The following is a 17,500-nucleotide window of genomic DNA, read 5'->3' as shown; positions in this document are numbered from 1 at the left end:
GCCAACCCTGTTACTAATAGCCACCTAATGGCAAATTACAAACTCCTATGTAAACAATCTGCCCTCTCCAAAATCCATCGTGAATAGGTCTACGCCTACGCGCACAGACGACACCCAATACGATGGGTCGTTGTCGAGGACTGTCTCACAACAGAATCCACCCAGTATCAAGTCCAGAGTGTCACAACAGAGTAGATATTCATGCAATTGCTGATAGCCTCTTTAATTAAAAATCACAAACTACTCAGTGTAACCTATACGAGAAAGAGTATAGCCTACGCGCAGAGGCGACACCCAAAACGATGGGTCGTTGTCGAGCACTGTCACACAACAAAATCCACACTGTTTCAAATACAGAGTGTCACAGCAGAGTAGATATCCCTGCAATTACTGATAGCCTCTTTTATGAAAAATAACGAACTCCGAGAGTAAGCTTCGCCAAAATCCACCCTGAATATGTACACGAGAAAGCGTATAGCCTACGCACACAGACGAATATTGTCACACGCAAAATCCACCCTGTTTCTAGTCCACAGTGTCACACCAGAGTAGATATTCCTGCAATTACTGATAGGCCTCTTTAATGAAAAATCACGAACTCCGAGTGTAATTGGCTTCTCCAAATTCTACCCTGAATATGTACACAAGAAAGCGTCTGGCCACGTATACAGACAAACGCGGTCTCACAACACAATCCTCCCTGTTTCAAGTCCAGAGTGTCACGCAAGGGTAGATATTCTTGCAATTACTGATAAGCCACTTTAATGACAAATCACGAGCTCCTCAGCGTAAGCTACCTGCCCTCTCAAAAATCCGCCCGGGACATACGAGGGTACATACAGACTACGCACACAGACGACACCCGATACGACGAATCGTTGCCGTGCACTGAATGAGCGAGAAAGTCGTTTGGGCTGTTTCTGTTGACCAATTAAGGATGGCTGGACGATGCAATGGGCAGGGGCGGGGGGAGGGGGGAGGGGCGGAGGGAGGGGCGGAGCGATGGTAAGACACGGGCAGTAAGCGGGACACGAGGAGCATTGATGACAGAGAATCGATTATTGGTGGCTTGCTCTCCCGTCGTCTGATGTCGTCCGGACGGTTAACTGGTTCTCCCCCTCCCCATCTGTTCAGGTTCCCACGTGGACCATTAATGAAGGCTTCTCTTTTTGGAGGTTTGTGACGAAGGAACATTGTTGACTTTCAATCGCTCTCTTCCGTTATAACTGATCAGTGTAACCTTCGTTCCCTGGCCTGACCCAGGTTATCTTCAAACATAGACAGACAGACAGAGAGACAGAGAGACAGCGAGTGACAGAGAGACAAACAGACAGACAGACAGACAGACAAACAGACAGACCGACAGACAAACCGACAGACAGACAGGCAGATACAATATAAACAGGCCTCAAAATGTTCCTGTGTATATTTATAGGAATGACGATATCATATTTAGACATACGGAGTACAGATGATCATCATTACTAGTCACAGTCGGCTGTCCAGGCAATCATGATATCAACCAAACTTGCACAAGAGAATAATGAACAAATTCATATCAAACCGAGCGTTAACTGGGCGAGAAACGTCCGTCCGTGCCCCACGGGAGATATTGACGTAACATTACAAAGACTCAGTGACCTCGATCGCCCCATACACTGGTGTGGTGTACAGACCTTTTTTTCTTCTTTAAAAATAATCTCAGCCAGAGTTCAAACTGGGTCAAAGCTTTTGCTGTCTCAGTAAATGGGTGTTATTCTTCAAAAACACGCACACCCATACATGTACACCTATGCAGAAAGTCACATTCATCAGTCATAGCCTACAATCCAAACGTTCATGATGTCTATCAATAGCAGGATAGTGCAGTGAACAAATCTTATCAGTGCCATTCTTCAAACACACGCACACACAGCCCTTCAAAGAAGAACTAAACTAAAAGCAAATGAACCAGACCCTGGTACGCTCAATCAAACACACTTACACACAAGTAAACCTGGGCAACATAGAAGATCGTAATTATCAATCATAACCTACTAACTAAACAAATATATGATATCGATCAATCGGACGAGAATCAGCAAAGAAATTAAATGATCGGTCGTCTTCACACACACGCACGCACGGCCCTACAAAGAAGAACTCAACAAAAAGCCCAAGAACCAGGCATTGATTGGTACGCTCTATTACCTTCAAAACTTCGTGACAGATTGACAGTAGTTGACAGCTCATTACTCCCCTCAGCGAACACCACGATGACAGCCATTTGTCAAATACTTGTCCCAGAACATAAAACTCTGTTTGGGCCAGATACTAACTGCAGTTCACAAATAGCTAACTCAGTTCAAACTGCAATGGAAATTGGAATTGGAATAAATTTTACTGCGACAAAAGACACATAGGTACAAGTTAATAAATAGCGAACCCAGTTGAAACTGAAGTCGAATAAAAAAACACAAGAATAGTAGGTTCTTGGTACGTTTAATTATTGGCGAAACAAAACTTTACATTTACAGTACGTCGACCCAGTAGTCTTTTAAGTATACAGACAGAAAAACAGTTAGACAAATTCAAACTGTAGTCGGAATTGGAATATTTTTTCTGCGACAGAAGGCACTCAGGTAGGAGAGGATGTACGGAAAAAGTCTGTACAGCTTTCGGGATCATACAAATCCTATTAAACAAGAATAGTAAGGGACCGGAACGTTTTAATTTTAACAAACCAAGGCATTCACGGATACATCGACCCAATGGTCTTTATCGTGTGCAGACAGACAAATAAATAGCTTTCTGAATAATTGTACAGCTCTTCAGTGCCCTTTCAGTATCAGAGGTTATGTTATATGAAGTCTCATATCGCGCGCGTATCTCCAGACTCGGACTCAAGGCGCAGGGATCTATTTATGCCGTGTGAGATGGAATTTTTTACACAATACATCACGCATTCACATCGACCAGCAGATCGCAGCCATGTCGGCGCATATCTTACTTTTCACGGCCTATTATTCCAAGTCACACGGGTATTTTGGTGGACATTTTTTTTTTTTTTATCTATGCCTATACAATTTTGCCAGGAAAGACCCTTTTGTCAATCGTGGGATCTTTAAAGTGCACACCCCAATGTAGTGTACACGAAGGGACCTCGGTTTTTCGTCTCATCCGGTGAATGGCGTGCAACATGATGATGTCTTCGATGACAGGTCTGTTCAAGACATTCGATATGTGACTATCTGATGAAAAGGAAAGCACTGAGATTTAAAATACTGATAAAACGGAAGGTCACGTAAATTGAAGACGTCTTTGCTGAAAGGCTTGTCGGTTCCGTTCAGTACTGATGTGAATATTCTGGAACGTTCTTTTTGCGATTGTTAATGTGGACGCGTGTGGTGCGTTTGTCGGCACGATAGGGATTTTATTTGGTTTGTGTGTTCGTTTTCCGATCCCCATTTTTCTGACAGTTTCTTGTTGTTGTTGCCTTGTCTTCTGCAAGTTTACAATTTGAATTCGGCACAAAGTTAATATTGACGACGAAGAGGAGCAACTCTGTCGTGGCATACTTTACAGATCTGTCGAAAACGGCAGAGTTCTAGCCCTTAACCGCTTGACAAAAATCGTTCCAAGCCCTGCCAATGTGTATCTAATTATTAGAGTTAAACGAAATGAGACTTTGAGACGCGAACAAAAAAATTGTTTGTTGAAAGGCTGAATAATGATAGAGGTGAACAAAATGTCTCTCGTCGGTTATATAGATCAAACTTCTTTGAGGCAAACATTCTCGAGATTATAACGGGAAGAGAGTGCAGTGAGACACTGAGAAACGTACAGTCTTTTTTCCAAGCTAAAAAGTGTTGAAACGTAGAATGCAATTGTGAATTAAATGTCTATCACGAGTTGTCGATAAAATCTCTGTGAGTTAGGTCTTCCCAAGCGTATGTAAAAATATTCATAAAAAAATAATCCCGCAAAGGGAGTAACCTAAGCTGTGCATTGTTACGGTAAGCACTGAAATGCATTAGCTATGCCTGAGTGGTGTCGTTCAGCCTGGTGACGTTCTGTTTAGACCCCCTGTCTCGTCTCTGTAAAGAAGACAGGCGTTCCATTAACCTCTCGTGATCTGAGACCCACACCGGCACGGTTGGCCTAGTGGTAAGGCGTCCGCCCCGTGATCGGGAGGTCGTGGGTTCGAACCCCGGCCGGGTCATACGAAATTGGCAATCTAGTGGCTGCTCCGCCTGGCGTCTGGCATTATGGGGTTAGTGCTAGGACTGGTTGGTCCGGTGTCAGAATAATGTGACTGGGTGAGACATGAAGCCTGTGCTGCGACTTTTGTCTTGTGTGTGGCGCACGTTATATGTCAAAGCAGCACCGCCCTGATATGGCCCTTCGTGGTCGGGTGGGCGTTAAGCAAACAAACAAACAAAGAAACTAATCTGAGACCCCCCGCCAACCCGCTCACCCACCCCAACCCAACTCTCTGATTGTCTGTCTAACTGGGTTGTTCTCTCCACCCCCTCTATCTCTCTTCCATTTCTCGTTGCTTGTCTGTTTGCTTTTTTCTTTCTTATTTGTTATATTGTTTGTTTGCTTGTTTTGTTTGTTTGTTCTACTTTACCAGAAATTTGTATTGGATGTAAGGTCAGGTTGGAAGACGCGTCTAACGTATAACTGCTATCCTTGTAAAATAAAGTTCGATCGTCGTCATCAGCATCATCAGCATCTCTCTCTCTCTCTGTCTAAATCACACACACACACACACACACACACACACACACACACACACACACACACACACACACACACACACAGACACGCATACATACACACACACACACACGCACGCACACACACACACGCACACACACACACGCACGCATACACACACACACACACACACACACACACACACACACACACACACATCGTTATCTGAAATAAACTGAACAATGCAAAACATGAGAAGAAAGAACCCATATAAGGGGGTTATGAAGTTCACACTAAATTGTTATTTATTTCAAACTAAACGTCAAAACTTAAAGGCTGACATAGTCCTATTTAATTAGTTTAATTACTTCCAGGGCTTTTCCCATCGTTGCGGGGATGTAAAAATTAAGCTTCCTGCAAAGTTTTAGGTTTGAAGTTCTTACCAATTACGAGAAATAATTAATTCTTTGCATTGTTTAGCAACAGTTCTCCAGGACTTGGGCTATTTTTAGACCGTTGACGTCACTTCGTGACGTTTCGTAAACCAAAGATGGCTTCGGAGACAGTCAAAGCGACTGTTCTGTTTACATTCGACACTATCAACACCACTTTGCAACACTGAAATAATTTTTTCTGTGTTCGAAAGCTACAGCCAATCGTTATTATATCCCTTTAGGTACAGTTTTATAACATTATTGGCACATGTAAACAATATGAACGAATATGGCAGCCTTTAAAACTAACATGGCAACACCTAGGCTATCTTCCACTTCATTTACTTTATTACAAGTGGGCACATTGTGGTAAATCAGGAAGTTCAGGCTAAAGTACCCCTCATAACCTTCCAAACTTCTATGTGGTACTATACACTTCAAACAAGAGCTCATTATGTTTTTAAAAAATGATCTGGAAAATGGCGAATGATTTCAGTTTCCGCAATATCCACCACTCCGAACGGCTCACACGCGCACACGTGAGAACGAGATGCAACTTTACAATTGAACATAACTTCCGCTGCATCTTAGCGAACCGTGGCATAAATTACATGTTCTACAAACGCTGTATGAATAAGCAAAACAATACATTCACAATACAATATGCGAATGTATTGTTTTGTCAATAACAAACGTTCCAACAACCTACCTTTCTTGTTTATTGATTATGAATTTTGGAACGTTGGCAGTCTCTTTGTTTTTGGAATTTTTTTTTGGTATGAATAAGCATAATTCACAGTGCCGTTTACCGAGAACTAAAACATTGCGTCGGTCATTTTGCAAACTGTATTCATGTAGGGATGCAGAGCTTCTGACGGTGCAATGCTACGGTGACTGACGAATCTAAGAGGTGAGAATAATTATGTTTCGCATTCGACAGACCAAACGTATTTGTGTACCTTAATTCTAACGCAATAGTGTGTTGTGCATTCCTTTAAAGTGTAGTAAATATATATATATATATATATATATATATATATATATAAACAAATATGGAAAAAATAACCAAAACAATGTGTGTGTGTGTGTGTGTGTGTGTGTGTGTGTGTGTGTGTGTGTGTGTGTGTGTAAGAGTGTGTGTGTGTGTGTGTGTGTGTGTAAGAGTGTGTGTCTGCGTGTGTCTGTGTGTATGTGTCTGCATGTATGTGTGCGCAAGTTTAATCATAACGTCAAATGGTTAAAAGGAGACAAAACACGATGAACGCGATGAACGAAAACAACCCTTTACCCCATCGCGCATAACAAGTGCAAAGCCCGCCCACAACTTCCTGGACTTACAGAGTAGCAGTTCGTGCATTGCCTAGCTTAATAGTTTACAATTTGCACAATTCATTAAACATTAATCCATACATCAACGATTCTCGACGAAGACACGAACAGCCGCTCAGAGTCAACCGATGAAGAAGGAAAGAAACTCTAGCTATCTGCTCCGAGTCATGTATTACAACTTTGAAAGGTGAGACCCCCCCCCCCCTCTCTCTCTCTCTCTCTCTCTCTCTCTCTCTCTCTCTCTCTCTCTCTCTCTCTCTCTCTCTCTCTCTCTCTCTCTCTCTTAAAGATCAATCAATAAATCAATCAAGCAAATTATAAATCAATCGACCAGTCAATATCTGTGCTTGTGTGTGTGTGTGTGTGTGTGTGTGTGTGTGTGTGTGTGTGTGTGTGTGTGTGTGTTCGTTTGTAGTATGTTTGTGTTAATGAGTTCAACACTCTCACTTTTTGTATACTTGCTGCTGATTCAAGGCTGACGAGATGTTTTTTCACAAAGAATAGTTTAAGTTTTGTGAGGGTTACGGTACAGAAAGGGATACGATAATAAAACAGAGCCAACAGGTTAAATACGGTAATGTATGGTTTCATCCTGACAACAATGAATGCCGCACACATTTTTGCTTTTGTTTCCCCAGGGCGAGGAAGCACTGAAGGGGGTGAACACCAGTACATTGCCCAAGACTACAACCCGACTTTACCCGGGCGAGCAAGGCGTCTTCTGCTTCCTGTTCTTCTTCCTCTGTGTTCGTAGGCTGCCACTTGTATCTACTCGAGGTTCTTCCCAGTGGACGTTTTTGTCCCACCTCGCCATTTGGGCACATAAAGAGCATGACGGCACACAAGATCCTATTGCTGACTTTGACGACGTTGGTGTTGCTGAGGATGGTAACGAGCGTCATCGCACCAGATCACGATGACATGTGCATAAAGCGTAGATACACAACGGACAAATGTATGATCAATTGCTGCTGGCGTTTCACCACCAATGATCTTGTCAAACTCAACGTCAGCGTCAACTGTTCCAGCCCGGCTGACTCTCACATCATCAACGCCCTGAGTAGCTTCAACACGTCTTCCACATCCTGCGTGGGCTATCACCTGGATCACACTCTCAGCTGCTTGACCGCCATACCTGACAACTACTGCCACTACCACCAGACGCGAGCCATCACCCTGCACGACAATTCCATTTTTGAGTTTCCTGATCTCAGATGCCTGCGATTGCTAGGAAAACTAGACCTCCGCTCTAACAATCTGAAAACAATTCCCTCGTATGCTTTCAACGGACTTACAAAGCTACGTGTGATTTATCTCAGCCACAATGAGATAGCCCATATTCACCCGAAAGCTTTTGAATCATGCTGCCCTTTAATTAATTTGTACCTCGGTCACAATAAACTAACTACAATTGAAGCCAGTGTAATGGGACAACCACATCCATTTTGCCACATGATGTTTAACCACAACTTGATTACCAGCATTAGTAATACGAATCACTTCCAGTTGAAGAAGGACCGGACATATGGGCCTGGTTACGTCAGCCTGTCTCATAATCGTTTAACAAAAGGCCCCAAAGAGATACTCACAGCAATAGGAGTTACCAACATGGCCGAGCTAGGACAGCTTATGTTTTGGGGATTTAATTTCCGTCATAACCCTTTCCACTGTGACTGCAGCGTGTATGAGATGGCTCTCATTTGGAAGCTTTTTGTCAGTTCTGGCGTCTGGTATGATAATTTTAATGTCACCTGTGCTACCCCAAGGCGTTTCAGTGGACTGCCAATGCACGCTATTCCGTTGGACAATTTTACCTGCAATGTCTTTGGAGGCTGCCATGACAAATGTGTGTGTGAACTCAACGCCCATCAGAGAGCCACTGTGGTCAGTTGTCAGGGGGCTGACTTGAGGTCTCTTCCTGACGTCATGCCCCAAGGTCGCCGTCTGATCCTTCACATGAACAACAACTCCATACGGAATTTTCCGCGTCGAAATTTCCTCTCACGCACCACAAGCATCAACCTCAGAGATAACGCTCTGAGCAAGATTGACCGGAACGTCCCTCATCTGTTAAGAAACGCTGAACGAGTGGACCTTCGTGACAATGACCTGAAGTACCTCCCTCAGACTATTCGGGCTTTGAGTCCTAAGGCTTTGTTCCTTGACCTTCACACTTTGACATGTTCCTGTGACCTGAAATGGTTTCCTGCCTGGCTGCAATACAGTGACGACCACGCACATCTAAACAATATCACCTGCAGAAAACCTCCTCTCGATGAACGCATCTTGCTGCTCAACGCTACCGAAGAGGACCTGGGCTGCTTTCAGAATACTAACGACCTGGCTGCTTATGAGTTTGCGTTGATCATAACCTCCATTTCACTGCTGGCTCTTGTCGTCCTGTTGGTTGTTTTTCGCCATGAGTTGGTTGTTGTGTTTCACCATCTGGCAGCTAGGAAAAAAGGCTACCAGCAAATCGCCAACCGCAGGTACCAGGTGTTTGTGAGTGTGAACGCGGACAGCCATGAAGACAGCCAGTGGGTGCGAGACGTGCTGTTGCCAGCCCTGGATCACCACGGCCTGGCGTCCTACCTGCCACCTCGCGACAGTGTTCCGGGCTCTGTGGAGATGGATGACGTCACCAAGGGTCTGCACCACAGCGCCGCCGCTATCACGGTGGTCTCCCATGACTACGTGGATAGCGGCCCCTGTCTGTTCCAGTTCAGCCAGGCGTACAGTCACAAGGTGGTGGGCCGACACGGTCCGCTGCTTGTCTTCCGGCTGAGCCCTGTGTCGAGAATGGCGACACGTGAACCCCGTCTGCGAGCCATGCTGACACTGCGCATGTTCTACGCTACAAACATTGGCAGCGTGAAGAGGGCTGTGGCAAAACTGGTCGCTACACTGAGTGACGTGCAGGATAACGCTGAAGAGGTAGAACTTGACGGCTGATACAGACATGGTCTGACGCTGCGAATGTCGAACACGGCAAATATTGGCAGCGTCGAGATTTTGCTTGTTTGTTTGTGTTGTTTCCTGTCTCCTGAAGTCAGGAAGTCATGCGAGGGCAGCGTTAAGTTAACTGTGGAATCATTGGCCGCGACCGTTTATATAGTGCAGAATATATCTAGGCTTTGAGGGCTGATCGCAATGCCGAGACGCCCCTGGAGCTTTTAGGCAACATGCAGCTGTCCCTGCTACTTGGTAACCTATATTTGTCCCTTGTAGCCAATAGTCTAAATTTGATGCCCCTTTGCAATATCTTAGAAAACAAGAATCTATTAAATGGTTAGAGAATTGATTAAATCTCTCCATTGAAAGGCAAGTATTTTTTCCAGCTGTTCTACTTTGATCTGTCGATTTTATGCTTAGTGACATTTTTCTTGTCTCTTTTCTGTGGTTTCTTTTCCACCTTATAAACATTTACAAAACAGCCTGTCAAAAAATATTGACAAAGGCTATTTTGCGTCAGTTTTGGTAAGTGGATAATTCACTGCACATAGATGTTTGTGGTATAAATTCACTGGAAGAAAACTATTCTTGCTATTTGCACAATCAAGTAACCTAATTTCGCCATATTTGTAAATTCAACGCAAAACCAAGCTGCATGTTTTATATTTTGGTAAGAAACGTATGAATAACGTACTAACCGATGATTGTTTGTAAATGATATGATCCAAATCAAAAATATGTACACGGAAAAGCAGGTTATTTTCTGTTTTTGTTATTGGTCGACGAAGAGTACCTTGAATCTCTTTTAGATATAAGCTTCTTTATCTAATTTTTTTTAACCTTTATTAGTATTTGTCCTTGTGTTGTGTTCATTTGATAAAATAAAGTACGCTTCGTGTGAAAAATTCATGAAGAGAGGCTCCTTAATACACGAACACTTCGCCTTCATTTGACCATGTGTTAAAAGTTTCGTTTTGTTCATTAAAAGTGACTTTCACAGATTTATTGCGTGCAGAAACTCATTCTCATTCTCAGAAGTCTTCTTGTTTCTTTTATGTTTACATTCGAATCCGGAAGAAAGGTATGAATCCCCAAAAAGAAGGTATTTAAAATAAGCCCCACCCTCCCTGATTGTTTTTCATGACTATTGCTAACATTTTTCTGACTTGACAGCCCCACCAGAACTGTTGTAAGTAGGAAGCTATAACTGCAAAGCATCGCACAGGACCACTTAAACGTATTCGGAAACATGTGCTCAATGAAAAGTGGTGGGCGGCTGACAACATTGAGGCCTTAAAGTAATTAAAGATATATTGTCTAAGCCGCCATTTTGGAAAGTTTTCTGACGATTTCAAGTTCAAGGGACATTCGCTGTACTGTTATTTAGAAACACCTGCAATGATTTGCTCATTACTGCTCCAAAACTATGCCAAATAATTAAATGTGCAGTGTCCAGCTCTCCTGTCAAGAGTCCGGACTTCCGGTCGTCATCATTTTTTATTTAGTTTTTATAGATACCCATTCGTCAAAGCAGATCAAGACCGTTGGAATGAGGAAGTCAAACCTACAGTCTAGCTAACTCATGCAAATTCCGTGCCATACAGGGCTAAAACGCTTCGAATAACAGACACAACAAAATGTACGTTGGAGAATATTACGGTCTGCTATGACTATCAAACACAGCATTCAGATTTAAAAGAATAGAACGCTCAAACACTGACTTTAAGACCTTCTCCGTGTTTGTTGTCATCTATTCAACCCCTCAAACAAACTCTGTAGCTCTCGGCACAATTTCAAATCTGTATCTCTAGATTTAGCGCGTGGAATGCTCAGGGTGAAAAGGTTGGACGAAAACTGGGAGTCGCGCAAACTGCGTCACAATGAGAATTACAGTCAGAGTCTAGGATTCCTACTCAAATTACAGCCGTTTTCAATTTGAATAACTCGACGCTCAAACGTTATTTTAAGGTATTCCTGATGTGTGGTCTCAAAATAACAACCCCTAAGCTGAACTGTATAGCTCTTCCATTTTAGACATTTTTGTTTGTTTGATATATTCCCTTTAAGTCAATGAATAATATAAAGGGGTGATAATTAATATGTAAGCGCCTAGGGCTATATCTAGATTAGGCGTATAAAAATGATCACAATAATAATAATAATAATAATAATAATAATAATAAGTAGGAGACCCCCCGCGGGTTAGGGGGAAGAATTTACCCGATGCTCCCCAGCATGTCGTAAGAGGCGACTAACGGATTCTGTTTCTCCTTTTACCCTTGTTAAGTGTTTCTTGTAGAATATAGTCAATTTGTGTAAAGATTTTAGTCAAGCAGTATGTAAGAAATGTTAAGTCCTTTGTACTGGAACTTGCATTCTCCCAGTAAGGTATTGTACTACGTTGCAAGCCCCTGGAGCAAATTTTTGATTAGTGCTTTTGTGAACAAGAAACAATTGACAAGTGGCTCTATCCCATCTCCCCCCTTTCCCCGTCGCGATATAACCTTCGTGGTTGAAAACGACGTTAAACACCAAATAAAGAAAGAAAGAAAGATAAGTAGAGGGTAAGTGGGTGTTGCACTGGCTAAACATTCTATGTACCGCGCTGAACGCAGAGCTTTAAGTGTTAGTTTGCTTGTTGAATCATTGTTGTTGTTGTTGTTGTTGTTGTTGTTTTTTATTTGTTGGTGGTGGTGGTGGTGGTTATGTGTGTGTGTGTGTGTGTGTTTGTGCGTGCGTGCGTGCGTGCGTGCGTGTGTGCGTGGGTATGTCTGTTTGTGTGTGTGTGTGTGTGTGTGTGTGTGTGTGTGTGTGTGTGTGTGTGTGTGTGTGTGTGTGTGCAAGTGTAACCATAAAGTCAAGAGGTTCAAAGGGGTCGAAACACGATGAACGCGATTAATGAAAACAACTCTTTACCTCCTCGCGCATTATAAGTGCATACTCCGCCCACATTACAACTTCCTGAAACTCACAGTTTAGCTGTTCGTGCGCTGCCTAACTCGAGATTCCTCTATAATTTACATAATTCACTCAAACTGAATCCATACACACACGATTCTCAACGAAGACATGAATAGACGCTCAATGTCAATTGAATAAGAAGAAAGGATACTTTAGCTATCTGCTCCGAGTTTTTTTATTACAACTTTGAAAGGTGAGACCTCTCTCTCTCTCTCTCTCTCTCTCTCTCTCTCTCTCTCTCTCTCTCTCTCTCTCTCTCTCTCTCTCTATCTCTCTCTCTCTCCGTCTCTCTCTCCCTCTTTTGTTTTCACACTCTCCCTTGTTTATTTTCATTATTTATTTTTTTCAAATTGTATTATCATTATATTTTCATTGTCATTATTATTTGAATATTAATATGTAATAATGTTTCTCTTATGCATTGTTTTAATTAATTTCTTTGATTATAAAATGTATTGATGTAGTTTCTGTGTATCCGTTTTACAACTTTTTACAACTTCTTATTATTTTAATTCTTATTTGTTTATATTTTTTATTAAAAAAAGACTAAACTATTTCTCATCATTATTATTTCTCTTCTCTCATCTATATACCTTTTCATTTGATTTGATATGGATTGTTTGTTGTTTGTTTGTTTGTTAGTCGTGTGTGCGTGTTTTTTTTCTCTTTTTTTTTCTTACATTTAGTCAAGTTTTGACTAAATGTTTTAACATAGAGGGGGAATCGAGATGATGGTCGTGGTGTGTGTATGTATATGTGTTTGTGTGTGTGTGTGTGTGTGTGTGTGTGTGTGTGTGTGTGTGTGTGTGGACACCGATTCAGAGAAAACTACTGGACCGATTTTCATAAAAATTAAAATGAGAGTTCCTGAGTATAATATCCCCACCACTTGTTTTCCTTTTTTTGATAAATATCTTTGATGACGTCATATCCAGATTTTTGTGAAAGTTGAGGCAGCACTGTCACCCTCTCATTTTTCAACAAAATTGGTTGAAATTTTGGTCAAGTAATCTTCGATGAAGCCCGGACTTTTGTATTGCATTTCAGCTTGGAGGCTGAACAATTAATTAATGAATTTGCTAATTAATGTTGCCATTAAAATCGATTTTTCGAAAACAGATTTAGAAGTGATTGCATTGTATTTCTCATCTTCTCCTGAATTCAAAAATAATTATATAGATATGTCATGTTTACTCTAAAAATATGCTAAGAATGAAAGGAAATAGGTTCAGTAAGTACTACGGACGCGTGCTTCGCGGAGACGAGCGTGACCCGTCTCGGTCTTCGGTATGGTTAGCCGAGACTATCTGAATGTAGTCTCGGCGATGATTGGTTTGTGGTGTTGATCTTGAGTAAATGTCTCATCGCTTCACGCGACTTGTTCCATTTTTTGTCATTACCTTTCTTCTTTATTGAGATCTTTCTAACTTTCTCCTCATGAATTTTTTTTCCATTTTATATTCTGGTTGTATTTAGCATTTTCATCTATCAATTCGTTCCATTTGTATGTTTTTTTTGTGGTGAATATTATATATGTTTAGTATTTATTTAAGGACAGGTTGCTCGACAAGGCAATGTGCCTTAAACCTTTATATCCTTGTAAAATAAAGTTCGTTCGTTCGTTCGTTCTCTCTCTTTCTCTCTCTTAAAGATCAATCAATCAATCAATCAATCAATCAATCAAACTATTAATCAATCGACCAGTCAATATCTGTGATTGTGTGTGTGTTCGTTTGTAGTATGTGTGTGTAAATGGGTTCAACATTAAATATGTATAATGCGTATCACTATTCGAACAATTCTTGCTGATTCAAGGCTGACTAGATGTATTTACACAAATAATAGTTTATGTTGCGGGACACTTACAGTATAGAAGGGGATAAGATAATTAAACAGAGCCAGAAGGTTAAATACGGTCAGTAGCCTAACGTATGGTTTCATCATGACAACAATGACAGCCGCACAAAACATCTCCTCTGTTTCCTCAGGGCCAGGAAGCACTGAAGGGTTTGAACACCTGCACATTGACCAGAACTGCAACCCGACTTTGGGCGAGCAAGGCGTCTTCTTCTTCCTCTTCTTCCTCTGTGTTCGTAGGCTGCCACTTGTATACTCGAGTTTCTTCCCAGTGGACGTTAATGTGCTTCTCATCTCGCCATTTGGGCACCCTAGAGCATGACGACACACACGATCCTATTGCTGACTTTGACGACGTTGGTGTCGCTGATGGTGGTAAAGAGCGACATCACACCAGATCACGATGACGTGTGCATGAAGCGTAGATACACAACGAGCAAATGTACGTTCAATTGCTGCTGGCGTTTCGACACCAAGGATCTTGTCAAACTTAACGTCAGCGTCAACTGTTCCAGCCCGGCTGACTCTCACGTCATCAATGCCCTGAGTAACTTCAACCCGTCTCCCACATCCTGCGTGGGCTACCACCTGTATCACATATTCGGTTGCTTAACCGCCATACCTGACAACTACTGCCACTACCACAGCAATACGCGAGCCATCTCCCTGTACTACAATTCCATTTCTGACTTTCCCGACCTCAGATGCCTGCCATTGCTCGGAAAACTAAACCTTAGGCATAACAATCTGGAAGGAATACCCTCGTATGCTTTCAACGGACTCACAAAGCTACGTGAGATTGACCTCAGCCACAATGAGATTGCCCATATTCATCCGAAAGCTTTTGAATCATGCTGCCCTTTAATTCGTTTGTACCTCGATCACAATAAATTAATTACAATTGAAGCCAGTGTCATGGGGCAACTGCATCCATTTTGCAGTATGCGTTTTAACAACAACTTGATTACCAACATCAGTAATACGAATAACTTCCAGTTGAAAAAGACTGTTAAGTATGGGCCTGGCTATGTCAAACTGTCTCATAACCGTTTCACCAGAGGCCCCAAAGATGTGATAACAGCAGTAGGAATTAAATCAATATTCGAGATAGGCAGACTCATGGAATGGGTTTTTGATTTTCGCTACAATCCTCTACATTGTGACTGCAGTGTGTTTGAGATAGCTCTTGCCTGGAAGCACATTATCCGCAAGGGTATCAGGCGGACACATTTGAATACCACCTGTGTCACCCCAGCACGTTTCACAGGAGTATCAGTATACAGGCTTCCTTTGGATCAGCTTACTTGCAATGTCTCTGCAGGCTGTCCTCGCAAGTGCCTATGTGAAAATAGTCCGTACGAGCTTGCCATTGTGGTCACGTGTAAGGTTGTCGGTCTGACGTCATTTCCTGAGGTCATGCCTAAAGGGCCTCATCTGAAGCTCCGGATGACGAACAACTCATTTAGCACACTCCCACCTCGACAGTATCTATCTCGCGCTGTCTCCATCGACCTCAGAAACAACAGTTTGAGCGTGATAGATAGGTCTGTACCTCATCTGTTAAGAAACGCCAAACGAGTAGACCTTCGTGACAATAACCTGATGCGCCTCCCTGAGACCATGCAGGCTCTGAGTCCTGAGGCTTTATTTCTTGACCTTCACACTTTGACATGTTCCTGTGACCTGAAATGGTTTCCTGTCTGGCTGCAATACAGTGACGACCACACACATCTGAACAATATCACTTGCACAAAACCTCCTCTGGATGAACGTATCTTGCTGCTCAACGCTACCGAAGAGGACCTGGGCTGCTTTCAGAACACTAACGACCTGGCTGCTTATGAGTTAGCGTTGATCATAACTTCCATTTCACTGCTGGCTCTTGCCGTCCTGTTGGTTGTATTTCGCCATGAGTTGGTTGTTGAGTTCCATCATCTTGTAGCGCGGAAAAAAGGCTACCAGCAAATCGCCAACCGCAGGTACCAGGTGTTTGTGAGTGTGAACGCGGACAGCCATGAAGACAGCCAGTGGGTGCGAGACGTGCTGTTGCCAGCCCTGGATCACCACGGCCTGGCGTCCTACCTGCCACCTCGCGACAGTGTTCCGGGCTCTGTGGAGATGGATGACGTCACCAAGGGTCTGCATCACAGCGCCGCCGCTATCACGGTGGTCTCCCCTGAATACGTGGATAGCGGCCCCTGCCTGTTCCAGTTCAGCCAGGCGTACAGTCATATGGTGGTGGGCCGACACGGTCCGCTGCTTGTCTTCCGGTTATGTCCTGTGTCGAGAATGGCGACACGTGAACCCCGTCTGCGGGCCATGCTGACGCTCCGCATGTTCTACGCTACAAACATTGGCAACGTGAAGAGGGCTGTGGCAAAACTGGTCGCTACACTGAGTGACGTGCAGGATAACGCTGAAAAGGTAGAACTTGACGGCTGATACAGATGTCTGCTGACGCTGCGCTTGTTCTACACGCCAAATATTGGTAGCACGATCACGACTGTTGCAAAACTGGTTGCTACACTCAACGACGCGCAGAATGATGTTGAGGGGAAGGAACTTGACGGCTGATACAGACGTTTGCTGACACTGCGCATGTTCGACACAGTAATTAGCAGCTCGAAGAGGGTTGTGGCACTCAATGACGTGCACCATAATGTCAAGGAACTTGAACTTATCGGCTGATAAAACACTGTATCTCTCACTGACACATCTGCGGATGTTTATTATTAATTTTTTTTTTAAATGAGATCTTAGCCGCGAAGAGAATGCTCTGGCAAAGCTGGTCGCCGCCCTCAGTGAAGTGTTGAACGTTGTTGAAGATAGCTGGAACTTGATGGCTAACGACAACATGGATCGATGAGCTCATGGAATTATGTAATGTGCCGTAATACACTGTGACGATTTTTAGACAGAAAACTATTTGTTATCGCCAGGCAAGTCGTGCACTTTGACTTTAATACTACAGAGAGAGAGAGAGAGAGAGAGAGAGAGAGAGAGAGAGAGAGAGAGAGACAGAGACAGAGACAGAGACAGAGACAGAGAGAGATAAACAAAGAGAGACGGAGGGAGAAAGAGACAGAATATTATCTTATCTTATCTTTCTCCTCCCTCCCCCTCTCTCTATCTCTCGCTCTCCCCCTCCCCCCTCTTGAAAAGACGTAACATAATTCGCTGCAGCTAAAAGCGCTCCAACTGTAGGCCTACGATGGATTTACAAAGCCCAGGTAGGCTAGAAAAAATCACTATTCGTCACGCTTTAT

General features: G+C 43.0%; 2 protein-coding genes across 2 annotated transcripts in view; both read left to right on the top strand.

Annotated features, from left to right (window-relative positions):
* The first annotated feature begins 7,014 nt into the window (after positions 1–7,014).
* On the top strand, positions 7,015–12,025 carry LOC138982659 (protein toll-like). The gene has a single exon (XM_070355988.1). The coding sequence runs from the start codon at positions 7,296–7,298 to the stop codon at positions 9,414–9,416; it is 2,121 nt and encodes a 706-aa protein (XP_070212089.1). The 5' UTR covers positions 7,015–7,295; the 3' UTR covers positions 9,417–12,025.
* A 2,341-nt stretch (positions 12,026–14,366) lies between these two features.
* LOC138982532 (protein toll-like) overlaps positions 14,367–17,500 on the top strand; it is a 4,264-nt gene continuing 1,130 nt past the window's right edge. Inside the window, exon 1 of the mRNA XM_070355841.1 lies at positions 14,367–17,500. This exon is cut by the window's right edge and continues 1,130 nt beyond it. Coding sequence (XP_070211942.1) covers positions 14,553–16,676 — 2,124 coding nt within the window. The 5' untranslated portion in view covers positions 14,367–14,552 and the 3' untranslated portion in view covers positions 16,677–17,500.

The sequence above is a fragment of the Littorina saxatilis genome, linkage group LG1 (genome assembly GCF_037325665.1).
Source record: "Littorina saxatilis isolate snail1 linkage group LG1, US_GU_Lsax_2.0, whole genome shotgun sequence".
Taxonomy (NCBI): domain Eukaryota; kingdom Metazoa; phylum Mollusca; class Gastropoda; order Littorinimorpha; family Littorinidae; genus Littorina; species Littorina saxatilis.
Note: the sequence above shows the minus strand (reverse complement) of the source record. Positions and strands in the feature narration are given on the sequence as shown.

Excerpts from the sequence above, each read along its gene's own strand:
- LOC138982659 (XM_070355988.1), top strand. The coding sequence starts at position 7,296 with ATGACGGCACACAAGATCCTATTGCTGACTTTGACGACGTTGGTGTTG.